The sequence below is a fragment of the Thermobia domestica genome, chromosome 1 (genome assembly GCF_964235325.1).
Source record: "Thermobia domestica chromosome 1, izTheDome1.hap1.1, whole genome shotgun sequence".
Taxonomy (NCBI): Eukaryota; Metazoa; Arthropoda; class Insecta; order Zygentoma; family Lepismatidae; genus Thermobia; species Thermobia domestica.
In genome coordinates this window covers 339,809,274-339,834,860 of record NC_137454.1, presented here as the reverse complement: position 1 = coordinate 339,834,860, position 25,587 = coordinate 339,809,274, and the positions used below count along the sequence as shown (strand labels likewise).

General features: G+C 35.2%; 1 protein-coding gene across 8 annotated transcripts in view; it reads left to right on the top strand.

Annotated features, from left to right (window-relative positions):
- The window catches only part of LOC145663496 (uncharacterized), a 55,884-nt gene that overhangs the window by 16,656 nt on the left and 13,641 nt on the right, over window positions 1–25,587 (top strand). For 5 of the 8 annotated variants that reach the window (XM_081729637.1, XM_081729636.1, XM_081729635.1 and 2 more), the window contains one exon: window positions 8,761–9,309. In XM_081729637.1, the coding sequence (XP_081585763.1) occupies window positions 8,843–9,309 (467 nt within the window). In that variant the 5' untranslated portion in view covers window positions 8,761–8,842. Of the gene's footprint in view, window positions 1–1,314; window positions 1,835–3,347; window positions 3,371–8,760; window positions 9,310–19,024; window positions 20,259–25,587 lie in introns of those variants that run through there. The other 3 variants (XR_014127182.1, XM_081729654.1, XM_081729659.1) reach the window with 3 other exon arrangements.

Sequence of the window (25,587 nt, the reverse complement as noted above, 5' to 3'; positions counted from 1 at the left end):
AACTAACCTAAAATTATCTAATATTAGTAGAAATAAGCGAAATTCTATCGTTTTTTGGAAAATTATGCGGGATCCCTACACTAATTTAACATAAACTAACTTAACCTAAACTAAAGTAAACTAACGTAAGCTAGCCTAAACTAACCTAACGTACTCTAAACTAACCGAATGTGAACAGAAATTACCAAAATTGTAACATTTTTTAGAGAAAAAAGCTGGACCCCTTCTGCTAAACATAGGCCATTTTAAATGTTATTAAAAAAATTAGGTTGATTAACTGCCAGAAGACACTTGCCCCACTATTTTGTCAACATTTGCGCATAAATATGTATTTTCACATTATTTGCAAGATACCTTCTTATCTTTATAATTTTGAATGTAATATTGCTACACACGACCTTTCTTCCTGCACATTTCTCGAAATTTCATGCGTTAATTCACATCTAAGAGAAGTCTAAGTACCTGTTCAGAAATTCGAATCTGAAATGAAATAAACTTTTGGTTTAACGTCCCACGTTTATGCCGGTTTGGTTAAAGGAGACAGTGATGATGAAAAATGAATGAAGAACGTCGGAGGAAACCCACGCACAAGGGGTTTGTCCACCACAAAGTACACTTGGCTGGGGCTGGGATTCAACCTGGAACCCCGAGCACCAAAGGTGAACGCTCTACCATTGAGCCACCGCGGCCCGTCTTCAGAAATTAGAGTCAGAGAGTGGAGACAGACCGACGTCTATTTCTAACGGTGGTTCAGGGTTTATTAATAGTACTTCATCTCTATTTCTACATAATGCTACATTTCTTTACAAAGTTGTTCCTTTTCATCATTTGTAAATTAGTACTTTGCTACTTCTGGCCATTACTTAGCTTTAGTTGAGCCAGCTTTTGCACCTACTTCTTTGTGATTTCTATTCCGATCTGGTTGTCTTATGGTTTCATACTTTAAATTAAGTTACCAACATTAAGACAGAATTCCCGAGCGAGCGTCAGCGAGTGAAGGCGGGTGAGATTCCCGCTTGGCAAGTTGTTTTCCATCATCGTTACCAAAAATTCACTTTCTTTTCTTACATAAATCACTTCCGCTTAACCTTTACTGTCTGCAGAAATCCTCTACTGTCCAAAAAAAATGTGTTCGATACTTTCTTGACTACTTGAACACAACTATCAATTTATTTCTTCCGTAAATCGTCCTACTTTTTGCTAGTTTTGGACCCCAATACTAAATAATTACCCTACTTTTTAGTGCAAATGGAAATGGAACTTAAAAATCATATTACTGGTTATATAAAGTACAGTAACAGTAATTTAAATTTTTAACCTCCAAATTCTTTAAAACACTGAAGTAAATCATAAATGAAAATAATGTAATTAGTCATATGGTTCTTTTAATTTGGAAGATAAGGTAAAGAATTGGAAATAAATTCCTTCCCACCGGGAATATGCCCACTGCCCATCACTACTGGAGATGGAGGGACCATTTCGTGGAGAGGTACACTTGTTTTACTATATGGTTCCATAGGTTGTAAAATGTACGGAAAAAATGGGTGTCTTTAATTCCTATTTAATTTTAAGAACAGAACCCAAATAACCCCTGCCGGGGCTTCTAAGCCGTTTCTACTAGTCCTGCTACTAACCTACCTAGTCCTACTCCTACTTATTATTATTTTTTTTTTCGTATAGTAAGTCTTCATACCTAATAACGTAATCTACAGTAACTTACTGTAATCCAACTAAATGTAACTGAATGCAGTACAGTCTGTTCCATTTTTTCGATTTTCAAGTTGATTCGGGATTGAGCAGTAATGTCCAATTTTGAATCTGTGACCTGTATGAGGTATCTCTGAGCTCTTATTTTTTTAACCGTTAGTGTGTTTGTAGAAGAAAATATACCAACGTGAGTTTATAAAATTTTAAATTCACACTGTGGCAACGTTAATTTATGTACGTTTATAAATCAAGTTATGGCTTAAATTTGTAATGCCCCTTCTAGCTGGTATACTCACTCACAGAGAGAAAAAATTATTAATTTTATGAAAATGGGTTAAAGCTTCCCTAAGCTTAAGCTTAAGCTAACCCATTCCGACCTCTATGCTACTTATCTCTATCTTACACTACTATATCGAAGCGGTCCTACTTGTCGATGCGCAGGTCGATTTAGTATATTGAAAGTTTGCTCGTAGTTAATATTTCACGTATAAGTTCGTACTCTTAACGGTTCTCATTATCCTGCAGAATTTTTCGCTCTCATCACAAAATCCTACTTATAATAGATAGAATTTATGGGATCCATCAAATAATTTGGTGCAGTTTTACTAAACGAATCCAAGGATTCTAAAATATACAGAAACATTTGGCTAACTCAAATTTGCTCATTTTATGTCGAGAACAGAACTAGTGATGGGCAGTGGAAATATTCCCGGTGGGAACGAAAAAAATGAAAATAATCCCCCGTATTTTCCCTTGCATATGAATTCCCGGGAAGGAAATTAATTCCAATTATTTGTCCAAATTCTAAGAACCATCTGACTAATTACTTTATTTTCATTTGTTATGATTTAATTTTAGTTTTTAAATAACTTGGAAGTTAAAAAATTAAAATTCTTCTACTGTACTTTATATAGCTACTAATATGATTTTTAAAGTTCCATTTCTGTTTTCACTACAAAATAGCAAAGTATACTAACTTACAAATGATGAAAAGGAACCAGTTTGTAAAGTAATGTAGAAGTAGGGATGAAGTACTATTGATACACCCCTAACCTACATGTGTAATAGAGGGGGGTGCGGTAGCTCAGTGGTAGAGCGTTCACCTCCGGTGCTTGGGGTCCCGGGTTCGCTCCCAGCCCCCGCCAAGTGAACTTTGTGGTGGACAAACACCGTGCTCGTGGGTTTTCTCGGGGTTCACCCGTTTCCTCCCACTTTCTTCATTCCACCATTTCATTCATCTCTCATTATCACCGTCTCCTTTAGCCTAACCGGCATAACCGTGGGACGTAAAACTTAAAGATTTCATTTCATGTGTAATAGAGTCGGTCTGTCTCCTGTCTCTCACTCGAATTTACACGTTGAATTAACGCATGAAATTTCGAGAAATAGGTGGGAAGAAAGATCATGTGTAGTAATGTTATGTGCAAAACTATAAAGATAAGTCAGTGTCTTGGAAGTATTGACATCATAAATATTTATTCGAAAATGTTGATAAAACGGTGAGGCATGTGTCTTCTGGCAGTTTCCCAACCTAATTTGTTTAAGTAGAGTGAGGTTTAGAAAATCCACTTACATATAAATTTCAACTGTTTAGCGGTGTAAAAGTACTCGTATGTGGACTTACTATATCATTTTCCACATATTCACTTCCCTAGAACATACTGTAAGTAAATATTAATTTATGCGTACTATCTAAATATAATAAAATAATATAATACCGTTCTGAGTATACATTTTAATGAATCCTCTGAAACAAATGTAATAATATACTGTGATAAAAAAAAACGAATTTAACTTTCAAATCATAATATAGTAATAGAATGCAATTCTCTTTGTGATTGTACAGAAATTCCCAGAAAATTCCAATTTTTTGAGGATTTTCAAGGAAATATTACCTAAAAATATCTTCCCGGGAATTTGCCCATCTCCAAACAGAACGAAACCAACCCTGCGGGTTTCTAACACGTTTCTACTACAACTCCTACTCCTGCTGCTACAACTACTTATACTACTGACCCATTTCGCAAAACTGCAATAATAATATTTTAAAACGTAAATTCTTTACTATCATGTGTGTAAATACTCAGTACGAGAGCAAACACCTATAATGGAAAAGAAACTAATTTGTGCTAAGTGGCCACCAAACAGCGCGAATGCCTTGTGAGTGATTCTAGTGCTCTGCTGTGAGTCTTTAGATCAGCCTAGTAATTGCATATCTTGGGAAAGATTCCTCATGGGGCCTCCTCCTTCCTACAATGAATCATTCGCATATATTTCTCGCAGATCCAAAGGGAGTAATTTGCTGATTGCACTTTTGTTGTACACTATGCAAAATTCGATAAAATCCGTTGATACGTGTGAAATGCCTCTGCACAAAAAGATTACGTTCGCCAAATCCCTTTTCCAAATTTATAAGAATATTATCAGATATATTTTCTTGCCATTTTTGTCCTGAGATACAATCGCTATGGGACAAGAACACAAACAGAATAGTAAGGACAATTTGTGCTTCATCTATTAGCTAAATTACAAACTATGAAATGCAGGGTATAATTTAAGTTTGCTAACTTCGTACAATTACTTAGGAGAATAATTTTGATTGGAAAAACTGTCTTTATGTGAGCACAGTCTCATTATGTTCGGCCACTCCGTGTCCATATGTGTTTAGTACTCAGTGTATGTCTTTCGAGAATTAACTCTAGTAGTGATGATTTGAGAAGATTTGTTCCTGCGATTGAAAGAAATACAGCGGAAGCATATGTAACCCTACTTCAGTCCGATCGGAAATACTTCCGGGGAAACAGCTTCTTGAGGAAACATTCACTGGCGTACAAAAGAGAATTTGAGATGAAGATTATCTGGCAACTATGATATAAAGTACAATAAGTCATGTCTGACTCAAACCAATTATTGTCAAACAAGTAAATAATATACGGTCGTTTGCTTATTAGGTAGAGAAATTCGTGCAGATTTACTTTAGGCTCACTACTCGAAATAATCGTTGAAAGAGATATATTTGTTTCCCTAATTTCGTTCGTATGTTGAGTCCCATAAAATATTTCCGTTTGCCAACATTAAATTATGTCGCTTGGGCTAGATAACGTTCTATGGGACCACCAGAGGTAAATATTCAAAAATTACAATTTTTGTATAAATACAACTTCTGGATGTATAGCGTAACAAGTACAGCGTAAAAAATCATCAACATGTGCTAGGCAGCAACTAAAAAGCATAAATGCTCTCTACTCGAGTCATAGCAGGGCACGTGCGGGGCTCTGTGAAAATGGAGCAGGCGTGTCAGATTTTTGTTATAAGCGTAAACGAAGTTAGTGAAAAGAAGTGGGTTTATACATGTTTCAATAGCACTTCCAATCGTTTATCACCTAGTAATGGGACACTTGTAAACATAAAATACAGCGTCTGTACATTGTATAAAAATACACCTCTGGTGGAAAATAGTATCTAATAGAGCCGTTTTTCATATACGTTTACTTATTTAATCCCTCGTATAGCAGTTGTAATGATTATGGTAGTATCCGTATACTTGTAGATCTAAAATACAGCTGTATTATTTTGTATTAAATGTTGTTGCTTGCAGAAATTTGTTCCTTAAAAATATGTCTTGTCTTGTCTTTCTACGCAGGGTGTTCCATTTTACCTGTAAATCTTCCAAAATGTGCACCGCTTTGATTTCTTATATCTCCCTCTCTCGTTCTTGTCATACGGAATATAGCTGATGAATAATAATAACTATAATGTATCCTTTAGGAACTTGTTTGTCTTGGGTTGGAGTATTACAAGTTTCTGTTTACAAAACGAATGCAGGGTATCACACAAGAATAGTTGATATTCAAATGGAAAAAACTTCGCTATGTTTACGTAACACACATATATTGTTCTCTTGGTTTTGAGAGTTAGGATGTTATTCCTTCAGCACTTAAGCTATTTTGAATTCCTTCCACTCGTCAAGTTAACAGCTAAAATATTATGGTAGATTCGTCTTAGCACTTTCCAAACTAGAAACACCACTATTACCTTCGTTTATCAAGCGCTACTTCGGCTGTCCACGATCTTACACGAACCTCGGTCCAAAGATGTTCACGTCAGTCAGTAAACGGGAACCCATTGTTGGGTCGAAGTTGCTATTTAGTACTTTTAGGTGTGTCTCTGGCTTAACTGTATTCAAGTAGTTAAATTGTAGGTTGCGTAAGTGCTGCATAGTTGTAAAACAGAGATGACTGAGTTAATGATGAATATCCTCTGTATATTTTGCTTCTATTTGGAGACGCCTGAACTGAATGAAAAGATGTTCGCACTTCCGCTTCCCGATGTGCGTTCAAACGAATTGTAATAAATTGTCCTGTTTGATATTCAGTGTGTATGCAACGTGATATGTAAAGTACAAGGTTTTGTGCTGTTCAACTTAGGTATGTGAGCAACTGAAAGGTAAATAGGCAGTCGATGGTGACCACGAATTCTGAAATTATAAACTAGTGGTTATGTGGAACTAAAGTGAGTGTGAAATTAGTTAAATTATCTATCGTCTATTAACTACCTGAATTATATGGAAGATATTCTGCCTGAACTAATATTCCATTTTAGAGGAAGAAACCATGTAAATTTTACCAACATTAAATAAGTCAACCAAGCAATACTTATGCAAGCATATGCCAAGTTAAATATTTGTTATTCATTATTATCCCTTTGCACTTGAATATTTTCAATTGTACGCGGAGCATACTGTGATACCTAGTCTGTGATAAGTTTTGAGTGTGACACTGAATCTTAAGCTGTTTGTTAATAAATATTGACGAGATCATTCCAAGGGATATTGACGAGATCATTTAAAAGTTCGAAAACCCAATTTATGATACAAAGTAATTGGAGTTAGTCGTAAGCAAAGTAATTATATTATTGATTTTTATTCTATTTATCCGCTGCTCTTGTTTTCGTGCTAAATCCTCCGTAAGTAAGATCTTGGTCGCTAAGTTTAATTAACTTTAGTCTAAACAAAAAATTCCGTTGCGCATAATTCCATCTTCTCGATTCATGTCGGGATTGCTAGGATCCTGAACCAGGAGTTGAGAAGGCTAGGCTTAAGTTAGACTGGTCGTTACTTAGTAGTAAAGTAGCGTTATAAACGCAAATAGAACCATTAAACCAAAAAATACAATAAGTTACTAGGAGAAATATAGAGAGTTAATTATTGGAGAACTGAAAGTACCCAAAAAGCAAGACCCTCAAAATGAAACATCCGACAACGACAAGAAAAGCGCTACATGCATTTCAGTAAAGATAAAAGGCTGGATAGAACAAGCAAATCACTTCATAAAATATTACGTACGGTATGTTGTGAAAATGTTATCCGTTTTTAAGTGGGCAATTTGTATAGCATTGCTGTCATGTTTTATTCAAAAAAAATAATATATATATATATATATATATATATATATATATATATATATATAAGCTAGTACTATCTTAGAAGATATTTTAGTTTTGGCGTTTGCTGTACTCATACAAGAGTGATCGTACGTTGAGTACTGGTAAATTAATTTGAAAGAAAATAGAAAAAATAACGAATCGTATCTCGATAAAATGTAGTAATGTATAAGAAAATTATAATGATATGAAAGAAAATATAGACATATGGTATCTCGTATTTAAGTAGAAGAAAATAATAGGTTGTTCTTTGACAAGGGGTAAAATTTAAGAAATCATATATTGGTGATTATTTCTATCTTACTGTCTTTTCGGCATTTAAGTATAACATTATTTTGGTATAAGTAGCAGCAAAATTTCCTATATTTTAGAGTGCTGCTTTCAGTACTTATTACATCCCTAATCTAATCCCAAACAATTCCACTCACTAACTCAATTTCACCTGAAGCTGCAACTACCGTTGGCTGCTTCTTTCATTGTACACTACCCTTACCTGTTCTTGTTACGCCACTGTTATAAGGACCACAGTTTCTAAAGTTTAACGTGAAATAAAATAAATATGACACTAATCTCACAAAGTAAACTGCACAGAGATTGTTTATGATGCAGTTTTTTTCTAAGACTGCAATATATATTCTCCCATAGAAAAATCACCAAGCAGACACCATCGGCTACACGAACATTCTTTTCGAACAGCAGACAGACCGAGGTCTATTAGTAACCTTGGTTCGGGGTGTATTTATGGTACTTCATTTCTATTTCTGCATTCTACATTTGCTACTTATACTTAACAAACTGGATCCTTTTCATCATTTTAACTTAGTACTTTGCTTCTTTGTAGTGCAAGTGGAAATGGAACTTAAAGAATCACATTATTAATTAGTTATAGAAAGTACAATCAACAAGTTTTAAATTTTTAACCTCCAAATACTTTAAAACGTAGAAGTAAATGATAATAAATGAAAGTCATTATTATATGGTTCTTATAACTTAGAAATAAAATAAAGAAAGGGAAATTTCCTCCCGGGAACTTATATGCCAGGGGGAAAAACCTGGAGTATTCTATCCTCATTTTTATTTTCCGTCTCACTGGGTATACTTCCGCTGTCTGTCGCTAGTAGCGCCACTAGATCTGGCGTTTTCTGTGCTCATACAACAGTGATCGAACGTTGAGTATTGGTAAGTTTGTTCGATAGAAAATAGATAAAAAGCAAGAATCGTACTCGATAAAATGTAATAATGTCTAGGAAAATTATAATGTGTCAGAAAAAAATATACGCCTATGATATCTCGTATGTACGTAGAAGAAATTAATAGGTTAGGTTTTTCTTTGAAGGGGCAAAATTTAAAAATCGTATATTGGTGAGTATTTCGATATTTCTGTATAGCTCTGTATTTTAGGCATTCAAGTATATCATTATTTTGGTGTAAGTAGTAGAAAAGTTTCGGATATTTTAAAGCACTGCTTTCAGTAAATTTCACATCCCTAGTCTGATCCCAATGAATTCCACCCACTAACTCAATTTCACCTGAAGCGGCAATTGCCGTTGTGTTCTTCCGGCCCGCTCATAAATTTTGTTAAAACGAATAATATTTTTCTTATTTTTTCAGATATATTGGTTTTCCTCGAACATTAACTGCTGAAGGTTGCAATTTTCCAACGTGAAAATTTTTGTGTGATGAGTGATGAAAAATGACTTCACATTATTTCAACTTTCCCTGTAATAAAATTGAAATAAAAACAGAAAAAGTTCCGATTAAAGTTGAAATGAAAACAGGAAACGAGTCATATGAAGAATGTAATTATAAACTATGTAGTGGTAACACTTATGATCATAAAGATCCTCTTGCTACAGCTTTGGAATACAAGGAAAGGGAAATAACAACGAAAGGACAGATTATCGCTTCAGGAAAGAGTGAGTGTGCAACAATATCAGATTGGAAACTAACGTCGATAGCAATATGTTTGGTGAAACGTTTACCAAAACCTGATGCCGAAAGTTTTCGCAGTAACGTCAAGCCAAGATCCTCCGATCTTACATATGTCACGGAAGAGTCAAGCAGTCACATTTGTTCCACTATTGGAGTCCAGAACAATAACGGAGAAGTAGTTCAAGGAAATGATAATCGAGAAGTTGGTAGCAATACGCAGGTCCTGGGGTACGTTTAAATGCGTTTATTCAATCTTGGGTATGTTTTGTGTAAATATTTCTTTTCAACACTGGCAATATTTCTCCAAGTATTCATTTTTCCTTAACCTTAAACTGTATTATTGGAATCGCAAACATTTGAACACATAAGTAATGCAACCTAAGGCAATGCATTCTAAGAGGTAAGACAGTTCGACACTGAAATAAATATGCAAAGGAAACGATAAATTGCTATAAACCTCCTTACACCAGGCCTTGAATGCCAGGATTGAATTCTTATACGCTTCTGAGTAATGTCAATATTCGGTAATACGTTTCCTATTATAACGAACAGTACCTCGCCGAATAACATAAAAGAATTAAACCAAAAATGGCTCGAAACATACTAGAAAGCAAATTTTCATTTTAACGCGTTCTATGGACTCCCCTGGTAGGCCACAGAAAAATCCCACGTGGGCAACCGCCTGTAATGACATCATCAATATGGCGGCCGCACAACTACGATGACTTACGCTTATGCAGTAATATCACAGAAGTGAGACACAAAGTTCTTTCTGCGACAAATTAAAGATAGAGCATTGTTTAAGTTATTTCACCTAATATCGTTCTTACATGTTGCTGCCACTTTTAAATATGGAGGTTATTATCTTAAAAATTAATTTTGTCCCTTTCATTTTATTTCTTTCAAATCAGATGATTAGTAAGATATCACATATATGGAAAACCACCTCGAGGTAAACGTTATAGAGTAGAGTCTCACCTTTCTAAAGACACCAATATTATTTCTGTATCTTAACGATTAAGCGAACTAGCTTACTTTCTGTAGTGCAAGTGAATTTTCAGCACTTAGATTACGCTAAACATGTGAGAATATTCTTACAATTAAAGGCGGAAAAAACTTTTGAAAGCAAACTTTTAACACATTAAAAGTAAACGCTGAGACTCCTGAGAAAAACTTCAAAAACAACACATGGGAAACCACCTAAAATCATGTCATCGATATGGCTGCCATGCGAATACATTCATTTATACTTATACGATAATATCACGTAACTGAGATACGAACGTCGTTCTGGTGCCAAGTTAAAGGTGCATCATTCAAATGATTTCAGTTAATATCGTTTGTATGTGTTAGCGCCATTTTTAAATATGGCGGATATTATTTTAAAAATAAATTTACTCCATTCCGTTTTATTTGTTTCAAATGAGATTAATATGAAACTACCAAATACATACACACGAAATATTTTTAGTAGTTTCAAGTAATATAACATATCGCTAATTCACTTGGCTTTCTAGTGGCTAAGAGACAGCATTTTATATTATGATATTATCAAACAAAATTATTATTTAAAATAGCTAATATTAAACATTTTACTGTTATGAAATAACACATATGTTAAATTTTTTTTCCCTGTGATTTCCCTTCCACTCTTGTATCTGATGGTACAGTCACGAAAAGAAGTATTTTTCAGTTGACAAAATATATCTTCCTAATAACTTAATAATAACCTATTAGAGTACCGATTTTGGCAAGTCATCAAAGTATAACTATTCTAAGGACAACAAGAAAAAGGTCCAAATTAATTCATTTGTTTCCGAGTTATTGGCAAATGAAAATTTGTCAATTATCAAATACTTTCTTTTCTGTGTGTACACTCGACAACTATGGTGGAGCGCTGCAGCTGAACTTGGAGGGAGGCTAACCTTGCCCTTGGGAGGTTCATGATGTAATTCGGTATTTTTTCGCAACAGTTTTGATATATTTCTCAAATCTTGTCCTGTCGAGTCCGTCTTTTATTTTTCCACCGTACAATTTTACAATAAACGCTTCTACAAAAATAAAAATACGTTTAAATTAATACAAGGGAAATATATCCTTTCCTAAAAATAAAATAAGTAAGAGTAAATTTTCTCAGAGTGTTATTGGGAAAACATTTCAAAACGTGACCCTCAAACGCGAAACCCAATTATTCATATTAGGTGAAGAGGGGGAATATATGATTTCTTGACCAGGATCCTTTGATAGTCAACCCAAACCAACTCTTTCACCGTATTGCCCGTGTTGTAAGGAGTTAGCAAGAACTTTGCATGAGGTACGAATTACCTCTATTTTCCCAAACTGTTCGTAAATGTTGGACTGCGTAAAGGAACGATGTCGAAGATAAGATATGTCATTGACTACTCATGTGACCTACGCAATACCTTGCCCAAGGATCCACAATTTGTTATCGATGGTGCTGATATTTTCATCGAGTGCATTGGCCTCTCCCTGGTGAAATTTGTAGTATTTACCTGGAATTCATAAATAGTCATTTCGAAACCAATGTGGTCGTTGTTTTCCTCGGGTATGAAGAACCAGGTACAAAATATGTTTTGCATGTACGAAGATCTCTTGGGAGGCCAGCTAAAAGTAACAGAATTGAACGTCATGCCCGGTCCGCAAGAGCAGTTCTTGTCAAACACAGCCAATAAATCAAATTTGACTACCTCCGGATCATGGTCAAGAAATAATGTGTTCCCCTTTTCACCTAGTGTGAACATTTGGGTTTTGCGTTCGTGGGTCACGTTTTAAAATGTCTTCCCAATAACACTCGGAAAATTTACTCTTACTTATAGGAAATGGTAAATATCCGTTATATTAATGTAAACGTACTTTATTTTTGTAGGAGAAGCGTTTATTGTTAAATTATACGGTCGAAAAAATAGCAAACGGACTCGACAGGACAAGATTTGGGAAATATATCCAAACAGTTGCGAAAGAGAAAACACCGAATTACATCATGAACTTCTCAAGGCCAAGCTTAGCCTCCCTCCAAGTTCAGCTGCAGTGCTCCAGCATAGTTTTCCAGTGTACCATCGGACACAAGAGTGGAAGGGAAATCACCTTTCGCCTCAAGAACGGGATGGAAAATAGAGGCGGGACAGTACGTACCTCTGGTATCGACTTTGCCACCAGCGTCATATAACCTACTATATATCATACGGTGTGGATGCAAAAGTGACTGTTCTAGAAACTGTAAGCTACGAAAAGGAAGTCTCCACTACACATAAGTGTTTGAAGAATCTAAAGGAGAATCATGCACAAATAAACTATTATTAAATTCATTAGAAGACGACGATTATATTTATGATGATATGAATGAATGAAACAGTTAAAAGGCAATTGTAGGGAGCTAGGTTATGTAATTTGTAATGCAGTAAATGATTTCTAAATTTTGATTAAATATTTTTTTTGTTAAACATTTTAAATATTTGTTATTTCATAACGGTAAAATGTTTAATATTTGCTATTTTAAATAATAATTTTGTTTGATAATATCATAATACAAAATTCAGACTTTTAGCCATTACAAAGCCAAGTAAATTAGCGATGTCTTATATTACTTTAAAATACTAAAAATATCTCATATGTATGTATTTGGTAGTTTCATACTAATCTCATTTGAAACAAATACGATGGAACGGAGTAAATTCATTTTTAAGATAATACCCGACATATTTAAAATTGACGGTAACACACACAAACGATATTATTTGAAATCATTTGAATGATGTACCTTTAACTTGACACCAGAATGACGTTCATATCTCGGATCTGTGATGAGATATTATCGTATAAGAATAACTGAATGTATTCGCATGGCAGCCATATTTATGACATCATTTCAGGTGGTTTCCCATGTGCTACTTTTTACGATTCTCTGAAGAGTCAGCGTTTTTTTTAATGTGTTAAAAGTTTGCTTTCAGAAGGTTTACCCGCCCTTAATTGTAAAATTATTTTCACATATTCAGCGTAATCTAACTGCTGCTAATTCAAAACCTTGCACAAAAAAATGGACTAGTTCGCTTAATTGTTAACATACAGAAATAATATTGGCATCTTTAGAAAAGTGAGACTCTACTCTATAACATTTACTTCGAGATGATTTTCCGTACACGTGATAGTTTCATAGTAATCTGATTTGAAAAAATAAAACGAAACAGACAAAGTTAATGTTTAAGATAATAACCGCCATATTTGAAAATGGCGGCAACACGTAAGAACGATATTAGGTGAAATCACTTAAACACAGCTTTATCTTTAATTTGACACTGGCACAAAATTTGCATCACATTCCTGTGATGAGATATTACCGCATAAACATAAGTAGTCGTAGTTGTGTGTTTACCAAATTGATAACGACATTTCAGGTGGTTGCCCACGTGGGATTTTTTGGGATTTTTCTGTGAAATATCAGGAGTGTCCATAGAATGTGCCAAAATGAAAATTTGCTTTCTAATATCTTTTTCCTTTCCAACCGTAATTTGCCTACACTAGAATTAACTTTATCTTTCTCTCTCACTCAAAAAGGTTTCATGATATAAAATATGATATTTTAGTATTCATTATATATCGGTTTTGAAACTGTAACATTATTTTATATACAAAGCACCTTAGTAATAAAAAAATTCCAAATGTGGATCACACGAAGGAAGTATCGTGTTATATATATATATATATATATATATATATATATATAAAAGATAACGTACAAATCCTTTGTTAGCTCATCACGCTAATACGGCTGAACCAATTTCTTTCATTTTTGGGGGGTTATTAAGATTTGGACCCTAGATGGTTTTTATCATATCACTTTAATTTTCAATTACCAGTGTCTTGAGATAATTGACCATTCAAGTGTCCATAACGTACAAATCCTTTGTTAGCTCATCATAGCTAAATCTAACCGTATTTATATGCAACCCACATGACCGTGTCACTCGGCGGGTTAACATAAATGACAGGCGATATAATGTTAACATTTACTGCAATCTTCTATGGTTTTTATCATATCACTTGAAAGCGAAAAAGTAAAAATTATCTAAGTAACAAAGTTTATTGCGTTCCGGGGTGACCCCAGCGAAGCGGGGTGAACGCTGCTAGTATATATATATATATATATATATATATATATATATATATATATATATATATATAAGATTGTTAACGTTACAGAATCCTTTCAGTTATTGTGATTGACTTAATATTGATAGATGTCGTATCACAAACGAACTCTTACTAGACCAAACATAAATTCAGCTTTTCCTCATTTGCAAGTAGCTTATTTTATTGTGTCTCTGATTAACTTAACTAGTTAAAGTTCGTGTCTCAGAAGGTTATAATTCTAAGGTGGAGTGTCTCATAATATGCACTTTACCGTGGGCAAAGCTTATAGATAAAAGTTTTTTGCTACTTTTGTATGACATTTGAAGGCAAAATAGTATGTTCTTTTAAAGAACGCTTTTGTTTGTTCTTTGAACACTGACAATGTTACGGGGTTGAGGTTGCTCACTGCAAGTGTGATCACCTCCGGCTTTGAGGCTATTGGTTCTGTCCCAAATCGCGATAGATTCCTCGGGTTTCTTGGAGTTTTCACGTGCTTGTCACTTCTCATTCCACTATTGTTATGCGTTTCATCTTCTCCTTTAGCCTGGGTTCATAAACGTGGGATGTTTAAACTTAAAATAACCATTCTACAAATAAATGTTCACAGTTAAGTAGCCCAAGGCAAGAGAATCTAAGAGGATTAAAATTCAATTGAAATCGATACGATTCGATAACATTACAAAGAGGAGGAGGTTATGAATACTTAACTATTCTTTTACGTCTTTTTCAAGCGAATACGTTGTTTCCATACTTGATTTAACTTGGGTATAGACAGCAATACCAATTCTGTAACTAACTATTATGTAACTAGTTCCCTTCCACTTCGACTCATATGATAGTATGAGGAGGAAAATTTCTGTTCAAGATGTGTCGAAATCACTTGGCCTTCCTACTTGGGATGCCGGCTAATTGTGCCAAATTCAGAATGTGTCTTATATGTTCAATTGTTTATTATCTTATTCATAGCAGAAATTGTTTAGAATTTAAAATTTTACTTTTCGTGCAGTTTTGCATACAAAACTCGAACATTACGCAGAAATGCAATAAATTATAGAGATGTTCTTAGGATATCAGTCAGGTGAAGTCCGACGGTAGACCCCACGTTTCAAGAAGTAACACCGTTCTCGTCTTCAGGGCGATTATACTGACACTAGTTCGTGTGTACTATATATAGGAGAGGTAAGGGGTTAGGCTTAAGAAACTGTGTCTCTGATTGGATGGCCTATAGTTTGGCGCTGATTGGTCGTATTCACGTATGCTTTCTTTATAACTCCTGTCCATGTGTGGGTGAATTGAAATCCCGTATTCCTGTTGATATTTTCGGGTTTTTGTGGTATGGCAAGAGATGGTTCAATTATCCTATCCGAGTGGTTTGAGCTCTTTAAAATAATTTAAGTGTCTGATAATAAAATTCTATGTCCTTCCGTTATACTGTGTTCGGCCAAGGCTGATTTCTCCGGATGAAACAGCTTGATGTATCACTCACGCTCCTTGCATCGATGCTTCATGGTTCGTCCTGTTTCTCGTAAGTTTTCCCGCATTCGCAGGGAATGCAGTATACTCCTGGTGTTTTAAGACCCAAATCGTCTTTAGCTGGACGGATTAGATATCTGATATTTGATACTGGTCATTGTTTCCTTTTGGTATTGTGTCTCTTCATGATTCTTACAATTATTCCAGATAGTTTCGCAGTGCAGGGCAGGACTGCGATGTTGGATCTTCAGATTCTGTGGTGGTCTCTTTACTGGAAATGGTCCTTTTTAGGACCAATCGAATGTCATGTTCATTGTATCCATTCTGCAGTTAGGTCTTCTTGAGATGTGGAAGTTCACTGGAGAAGCTTTCTTGGTCCCGGGTGGCTTTAACTGTAAGGGCAAGCATGCCTGATTGCTGTGTTGCGCTGTGATTGATGGTGAAAACTGTTTCCATTAGGATGAAGTTCAGTGTGGGTAGGTTTTTTGTAAAGACTGTGGCCCAGACCTCCATCAGGTTTGCGACGAATGAGGATGTTTAGAAATGATACGCAGCGTTTTGTTTCTATTCCCATAATAAAATTCATGTTGCTGTGTTGATTGTTGAGAAGTCCAAGGAACGATTACAGTGCATTTCTCTCATGAGGCAAGAAGACAAAATATCTTAAACGTATCTTTATTCGCGCTGATTCTTGCGCTTTCTGTTCGAAGTTTTCCATAAAAAAGTTCGCCATTGCTGGTGAGAGAGGTGACCCAATGGCAACGCTGTCCGTTTCTTCATAGTACTGTCTGTCGAAGAGGAAATATGTGAAAGTTAATGTGATCTTGAATAAATAAACTATCTCCAGCAGGAAGTCCTCACTGAGTAAGTGTAACGTGTCTTATACTGGGACTCTGGTAAACAGAGATACGACATCAAAACTGACTAGGATGTCGTCTGGGGAAATGCGTATGGTGTTCAATAATTCCGCGAATTCATATGATTCTTGACGTGATGTTCACACTGTCCTATTAGCGAGTGAGGAAGAGAGGTGAGTTACTTAGCCGGAGAATAAGATGGGTTTTCAATGCGCTAAGAATAGGTCTCATTCGAATGTCGATCTTTTGTACTTTCCGGAGTTCATACAGTCTCGGTGGTTGGCAATTATGTGGCGTAATTTTCTCCCGTGTTTCTTCTAGTATGTAGGTTTTATTCAGGTTGGTAAGTCTACGTTTAATACCAGAGGTGGTGTCTTTCTTGAGTTGTCTATAGTCCGAGTCGTTGAGTAAATCCGATATCATCTTCTTGCAGACTTCAGTGGGTATGAGTAATGTGGCGTTCACTTTGTCCGCTGGCAGTACAGTAGTGCTGGCGTCTTAACGAAGTAACTTAAGTAGTTTTCTTTCTTCTTTTTTTCTGATATTGGTCTTCGCAATCTGGCCCTTTGTAGAGCCAAACATAAGTTCTGGCGCATTTCTTCTGCTTCTTGTGGTGGTAGCGGCTGTACTGCTTGCAAGAATATGAACATACCAAAGAGAAACACGCAAAAAAATTATGTCATGTAATTGCCAACCACCGAGACTGTATCCACTGCCGAAAGTACACAAGATTGACATTCTAATGAGAACCATTCCTAGTCCGATCGGAAGCCAAACCTACCGTCTGGCTAATTATCTCACCTCTCTTCTTAAATCGCTAGTAGAACAGTGTGAACACCACTTCAAGAACTCATGAATTCGTCGAAATATTAAGCACAATACGACTTTCTCCAGGCGACATCCTAGTCAGTTTTGATTTAGTCTCTCTGTTTACTAGTACAAGTCCCAGTGCAAGTCACGTTATATTTACTCAGTGAACACTTCCCGTCGGAGTCTCTTCAAGATCACGTTCACTTCCACATATTTCCTCTTCGACAGACAGTACTACGAAGAAACGGACGGCGTTGTCGTGGGGTCACCTTTCTTAGCAACAGTGACAGACTCCTTCATGGAAAGCTTCGGAAAAAAAATACTACAATAAGTACCGTTAAACCCATCGTGTATCCCTAGATATGTTGATGATACCTTCGTCGTCTGGCCTCGTGGGAGAAATGCACTGCAATCGTTCCTTGAATTTCTCAACAATCAACAGAGCAACATCAAGTTTATTATGGGAATAGAAACAGAAGACTGCATACCATTTCTAGAGATCCTCATTCATGGCAAAACCTAATGGAAGTTTGGGTCACAGTTTTTACAGAAAACCTACCCACACTGACCTTTATCTTAATGTAAACAACTTTCACAATAAATCACAGCGCAATACAGTCATAAGCACTCTTGCACTTCAAGCAAAAGCCATCTCGGATCATGAGCATGAGAGATGCATCAAGCTGTTTCTTCCAGAGAAATCAGCCCTGACGGGACACAGTATAGAGGAAGAACATAGAATTTTATTTTCAGACAAAAAAATTATTTCAGAGCTCAAACCACTGGGGTAGGATAAATAAACAATCTCTTGCCATATTACAAGAACCCAACAATATCAACAGGGATACAGGGTTTCAACTCACCAAGCCATGGACACCAGTCATAAAAAAGGCATATATGAATGCGACCAATCAGTGTCAAGCATCCAATCAAATACACGGATTCTTAAACCCTCCTCTTACCTCTTCTATATATAGCGCACACGAACTAGTGTCAGTGTAATTGCCCTGAAGATGAGAACGATATCAGTTCCTGAAACGTCGGACTTTACCTAGCTGTAATTCCGAGAATATCTCTATAATATTCCCCGTCAGGAAAGCTTCGATTTTTACGCGATAAATTGTTCTGTAGTGTGCATTTCTGAGACTGAATTCTTAAAATATATTTATATCTCAAGAATTATGGGTTTTCAAATATTTCTTCAATATTAATTGTAATGATAAGCTGTTCTGTAAACATTACTATGCGAATTTTTCCACATTAATGTAGCTCTTTTCTCGTTCGTTTGATTATTTTCAGTCATGTGTCAAATATTTTAACTTAGTCAAATTATCTGTGTTATTATATTAGAAGAAGAAATAGTAGTGTTACTTACATTGATACTAATGATGATCCTGGTCTCATGTACTTATTTTACACGTATGTTATGAAATCAGTTTTTTTTTTTTTTTTTTTTTTTTTTTTTTTTTTTTTTTTTTTTTACTTAACACCAGAAAAATGTTTGACTTTTGTTGTGTTGATACTTTTATTCCCGGAGGTAGCAAGATTATGAGGCTTATACTGTAAGTAACTCATGGACACAAGATGGGGTAATTGAAAATAGAAGGATAATAGTACAGATTTATATTCGAGAAAATATTTTAAAATGCTTACAGATGATAGCGAGTGTAGGTAGCTTACTGTGGTCTACAAGCATCGTTGATACGTCCATATCAGGTGACAAACCATGTTTACAATCCTACACAGGCAGATTTATCCAAAATTTTGTTGAGAAGTGGAACAATATACACTGTCTGAATAAACTCTGAAAGTGATTCCGGGATTAATGAAACTCGAAATCGCAATTAAAAAAAAGAAGAAAAAAGCTTGTCATTTAAACCAAGGACTGATAGAGCATATCATAAAAAGCAGATGTGCAGGAGAGGAATCTCACGGAAGACATAACACACAGTTAGATAACATATCAGTAAAAAGGGATACACAGGAGAGGATCCTCACTGGAAAAATAAACATGCAGGTAGATAACTTATCAGAAAAAGTTAATTGTAGAATTCAGAATTGTAGATTTCTGTTAAAATTCTAACTTATTCGCCAACAAGTGTATGAGTCTAACAGCACAAGAATTGTATGTAGACATGCAGGTAGATAACTTATCAGAAAAAGTTAATTGTAGAATTCTGTTAAAATTCTAACTTATTCGCCAACAAGTGTATAAGTCTAACAACACAAGAATTGTATGACTTATGTTAAAATTCAGTAGTTATGAGAGTCAATAAGTATATAAAGCTAAGATCATTACAGCATATTGTATTATCTTACTAAATGCACAATATACGTCATCCTTCACGGACACAATCTTCACTTCAGTAGTACATACACTGTCTTATAAACAGTTTCTCGCTTATATATAAATAAAAATTATGAGGCTTATAGTGTAAGTAACTCATGAACACAAGATGAGGTAATTAAAAATAGGAGGATAATAGTACAGATTTATATTCGAGAAAATATTTTAAAATGCTTACAGATGATAGCGAGTGTAGGTAGCTTACTGTGGTCTACAAGCATCGTTGATACGTCCATATCAGGTAACAAACCATGTTTACAATCCTACACAGGCAGATTTATCCAAAATTTTGTTGAGAAGTGGAACAATATACACTGTCTGAATAAACTCTGAAAGTGATTCCGGGATTAATGAAACTCGAAATCGCAATTAAAAAAAAGAAGAAAAAAGCTTGTCATTTAAACCAAGGACTGATAGAGCATATCATAAAAAGCAGATGTGCAGGAGAGGAATCTCACGGAAGACATAACACACAGTTAGATAACATATCAGTAAAAAGGGATACACAGGAGAGGATCCTCACTGGAAAAATAAACATGCAGGTAGATAACGTATCAAAAAAAGTTAATGCGCAGAAGAAATAAATGAATATTCAGGTAAATGGCTTGGTAGAAAAGATAAACCAACAAGAGAAGGAAATGATAGAGCAGATATGAAGTAATAAGGAAAGTCTAACCGAACGAGTGGATGAAATAAAAGGTGAAAGTTCCGTCGTCGGTGGTTGTGAGGCGGTACTGTTCCGCAAGATTCCAGCTTTCCGCGGAGTTTGCGGTCTCTATATCCTTTGTGCGACAAATGGTACTTAGGAAGGGGAGTGATGCAATGAAAATTAAAAATAAACTCTATAAAGGATTGAATGTTTATAGCTTCAATACACATTCGTTTACACACGTCAATTAATAAGGCAATAATTATGTAAAGGAAACACACTAGATATAGTAAGAGGTGATACAAGTAACAAGCATTAAAGTATAGTAAGTTATAGTACACTTCCTTTTTGACGAAGGGCGTGCATAGAAAAAAAGTCCACAGATCGTACTATAAAATGGACGTTATAATAAATATCCCGCTCGACAGGATTTAGTTGCATTATATATAGTCAGGATGTAATTCTTTTTGCTGTTGTTACTAAATTTTTAGACTGTAGCTAAGTCTTATAGGTTTAACTTAAGTATATGTCCAATTGTCTCGAGATGCTGGGTTAATACCAAAAATTTTGTGACTCGTATAGATTTTTCTCTCTTCCAGTTTTAGTAGAGAGGTTAGTACCTTTAAGTTATGAGTAGCTACTGTAGTTTCCAAAGCATGTTATGCTTATACCCACCATCCCTCGCGCCTGCTTTCTAAGGGACCAGTCCCGCAAGTTTCGTCCAGCCTTAAGAGGATCATATGCAATTATTGTGCAGTTGGCGCATGTTTTACACACCAATAATCTTTTCAAAATATGTCAGTTGGCAAGCATATTGATCTGTACGATGACTTAAACATGCACCAAAATAATAACACTCTAGACTGATTTAAGGTATTATTTTAAGAAAGGAAAATGAAATGCAATAATATCATAAAGTAGATGACAGCTCGTAAAACCAGGGTGGATTGATTTAAATCACTTGATTTTTAAATAAAAATCATTGATTTAAATTAAATTCAGAAATAAATTAATTTAAAGTGAAAATAAGTAAAATCTCGTTTCCGTTCCGTTATTCCGATTATGGAAGTTAGTAATCGTAGTACAATGAGACTCAAATGTACAATGTACAGCATGGTATGTCATGCAGAGGATGATGAGAAAAAATCCCTTTCTGAACTTGTAACGGAGCAATCCTGCTTACTTATCTTGGTAACATTGGGTTTGGGGCTTTAAATCAACTATTCCAACGGGGAAATGACCCTGGACATTTGAGACGAAAATTCTTTTGTGTGCGCGTCTGTTTGCTTGTTCCCAGATAATAGGGCGTATTTAGAGGGGCCCTCTCTGGATTTTTTTTAATTATATAACTTTAGGCAAAATTTATGTATTTCATGCCGCAAGCTAGTTCGATTTTTTAAAAATAGGCCCCTGCCAAATATCAGCAACTTTTGTGAAAAAAGTGTCATTTTGATAAGTTGCTATAATCTTTACTTAAAAGTCTCCCTACTCACAGAAAATTTATTCGTTGGCGTGGGAGACCCGGCTTCGATTTCCGATGGGCGCTCATGTGGTTCGGATTCCACGTTAATCTTCATTGCCGAACATAGCAAGAATAAAAATTCCTGCTCACTTCGTTCGCAGTTTATTACATTTGCATATCAAATTGTTGGGATTACTGTAAACTCGTCGAGGCTATAGCACTATTTGATTAAGAAATTAATCTTCCTCTGTTAATATAATATCAGTCCTCTATTACATGTACTGAGCTTACTAAATTTAAATAAAATTCCCCTGCACAACACGCTCTCAACCATCAAAAAATCTATGACCTGTAAGATTGATTTAAAACGAGTTAACATGTGTTGCCATGATTATGAATCATAGCACAATTGCCAGATACCGCGGCTACACAGAACTAACCACAAGCACCAAGAGTCGGACAAACCGGGCAACAGCCCGGGTTCCAACTTCAGGGGATGCACATAAGAGCACCTCAAAATAAATTTTCCAACGTGTTTTCTAATATTACTGTAATAAAATGTAAATTGTAAGCCAGGACTAGGTCGGGGCGGGCGCCAAAAAATACCTTTTCTCCATTTCCCACAGTTCGAAATTCTATAAAGCTTTCTTGGATTTTATGATACAGACGTACACTGTACAGAAAATTATGAAGATTTAATAATAATAATAAAGGGGGGGGGACGCTAGCTTACATTGAGCATGCAAAATTTTACCGGACCGAATGTTTCTACTACCATGTTCCTCATATGATGGTGATGTCAGAAGGCGATATCATGTTCCTAGCTGGTGCAAAACGAAGTTGGGGGCCAAAAACCAACATGACTATCATGCCTTTCATAACAATTGTAGACTTTCATTTAAATAGACACTGCTGCTGTATTAATTATGGTACAGTTACGTAGACACTGACGAAACTCAGACAGCTGGGATTCAAGTCATAATGCCGTGTTCGCCCTAAGAAAGAGGCATGCGGACTTTATGAAATGCCTTAATGTCATGTGTCGTACTGGAGCAGAAAAAGAACGGACAGAAGCAGCTTGTTATGAACGAAAAATGCAAAGATTCGATTTCGTGGTAATGCCTGTGTTGCAGGAAAACGTTCTAAGAAGTATTAATGTTGTGTCAAAAAAAATGCAGAACCCTATTACATGCTTGTCGATTCAACGAAAACGGAAAAAATTCTGTACAGTAATGCAAGATCTTAGAAAGAATGTGCCTCAAGTATTTGAGGAAGTCAGTGCTTGTGCGCACAGTTTTGATGTTTCAGATAAGTTTTAAAAAGGAAGCCAATGCCAAAAATATTCTTTGAATTGGCACAAGATACACGATTTACTGACTTTGTCAGAGAATTTGAGGTCAAAGTATTATTGCCTGTCCTCGACGCCGCAGGCCTAATAGTAAACATAAATGAGGGAACTTTGTGAAAGATTTTCGTTCTTATGTCCGTCAGTGTTACGAACGACTCCTGAAGAAGAGGTCACCAAGCAGTCTTATGACTTTGCGCTTCTGTATGCAGACGATTTATCCAGTGACTTTCCAAGAGAAATGTTGACTTTCAGAGATACTTTTCAAGATTGACTTTCAAATCTTAAATTCACGAAGAGATTCTTCATTTTATTACTAAATCTCACGTCAGCTCTGCATTTCCAAACCTGGTGACTGCGCTTTGTTTATATGTAACTCTTTCTGTTATAGTGGCAGCTGCTGAGAAATCATTCTTAAGGTTAAAGTTTATCAAGAAATATCTCAGAAACATTATGACCTTAGAATTCCTTTGGGGTGTGACCATGCTGAGTATTGAGCGAAAAAGAGCTCATGAATTAGACATCTCTAATGTAATGAAAGAATTTGCAAAAGCAAAAACGAGAAAGAGACGTCTTTTGTATCCAATTCGTCGATTGAAAAAACTAAAAATAGAAAAAATACTTATAAGCGGTTTCACAAGGTTTATTATTTATTTTATAATTATGTAAAATCGTAACATACTATATGTATATATTCATTTGAAATTCTTATGGTAATACTTGTTGATATATTACTGTTTATTTACACTACCACATTGCGAAAATGTCCGCATTTTATATATTTTTAATGAACACGGCACTCTGTCCAGTTTACTTCTAAAAGACATACCACAACGATATAAAAAGGAGAACGGTCAATACCCTCCTACTGATAATTTTCAGGTTATGGCCGTTTCTGCGCGTACGCATAAGTTATAGATGATCATGCATGGGACCTATCTGATGGGTGAGGAGGGCGCTAAAGGCCATTGTTACGCCACTGCATCCGGGTCTTAGTCTTGGTCTTGCATTCGCTCATCATCATCACTAAGTAGGATGGTCTGAGACATTGTTAACCTCTAGAAAGTACATATATTATTAAAAAAAGAAGTACTCTCAACTCAGTTTCGACCTAAAAGTGACTTAGCAGTCTAACTGAAATTCATATATATATATATATATATATATATATATATATATATATATATATATAGAGTAGAGTAAGCCGAATTTCAACTTTTTTTTATTTCTGAGTAGTGTTATAAATAGAAAAAAACCGTTCGTATTTTTTTCAAAAATGTGCGCTTTTTAGAAAAAAACATTGCCTCTCGTTTTTTTTTCAAATAGTCATTTGTAATGCATCTTACGTCTATTTAAGTATGAGATATTTTTATGTAGGTGTAATCATCGTAAAATGCAACATAAATTAAACGCTAGATACTGATACGCTACAAATATTTTTACATGAATACCATATTTATTAACAACTCGGGTTTCAGGATTTTCATGAGCATCAACTAAGAAATAAAAGTAGAAATATAAATTTTGTTTTTTCGTGAAAGCAAGCCTCTACTAAGTACGAAAGTAATGTCACGAACATTATAAAATTCAAATAACTTGTCTAAAGGTAAAAACTAATACTAATTTGCCTACTAGTGTTTTTCTAAATATCATATATAAATAATTTGTCGACTAGATATATATGATATGGAGAACCGGCTCTACCATATGTGCAACACGTGCGTTTGCATGGAGCGGCAAGTTTGGAGGGTCCGGCAAAATCTGTCATAAGTATATTATTTAAATTAAATCTTTCTTGTTGGAAAGACTTCATGATGATGGTAGTTACATTTACTAACCTGACCTATTTGAATACTACATTCATAAATTATGTTTAGGTCGCATTAGTTCTAGGTTACATGGACAATACTAAAGCAAAAGGTCAAACAAATCCGAGCACAAATTGCTTAATTGAGGCGGTATATGAAAAAAGGGCATATACGCAAAAATACCATTTCGAGAAAATCGCTATCGAATTTTTCATTGTTGAATACGTAAATGCATGGTGCTTATTTCACTGGGTACCTATGATAAAAATAAACTTTGGAATTTAATGTATGGAATTATAGACATTTATACTTGCTGTGTTGAAAAAAATATTTCAGAATGATGTAATCTAAAAAATACATTATATGCCCTTTTTCCATAGATACAAATGTAATAACAAATTACTTACATTATGCAATGTTTATTACCAAATTTGCATGCAATAAACATGGCATCAAATTGCAAATGCTTCCAGAAAGTGAAGTCTAACGATCAAATAATTTTTCCAGTACCCTTTGTCTTCGTCCTTCAGAAATCTGTATAGAGGTCTTACATCTTTAATTTTTAGGCGGTTGAGCTCTTTTACGGCATGCTTTCAAGGTCAAGATG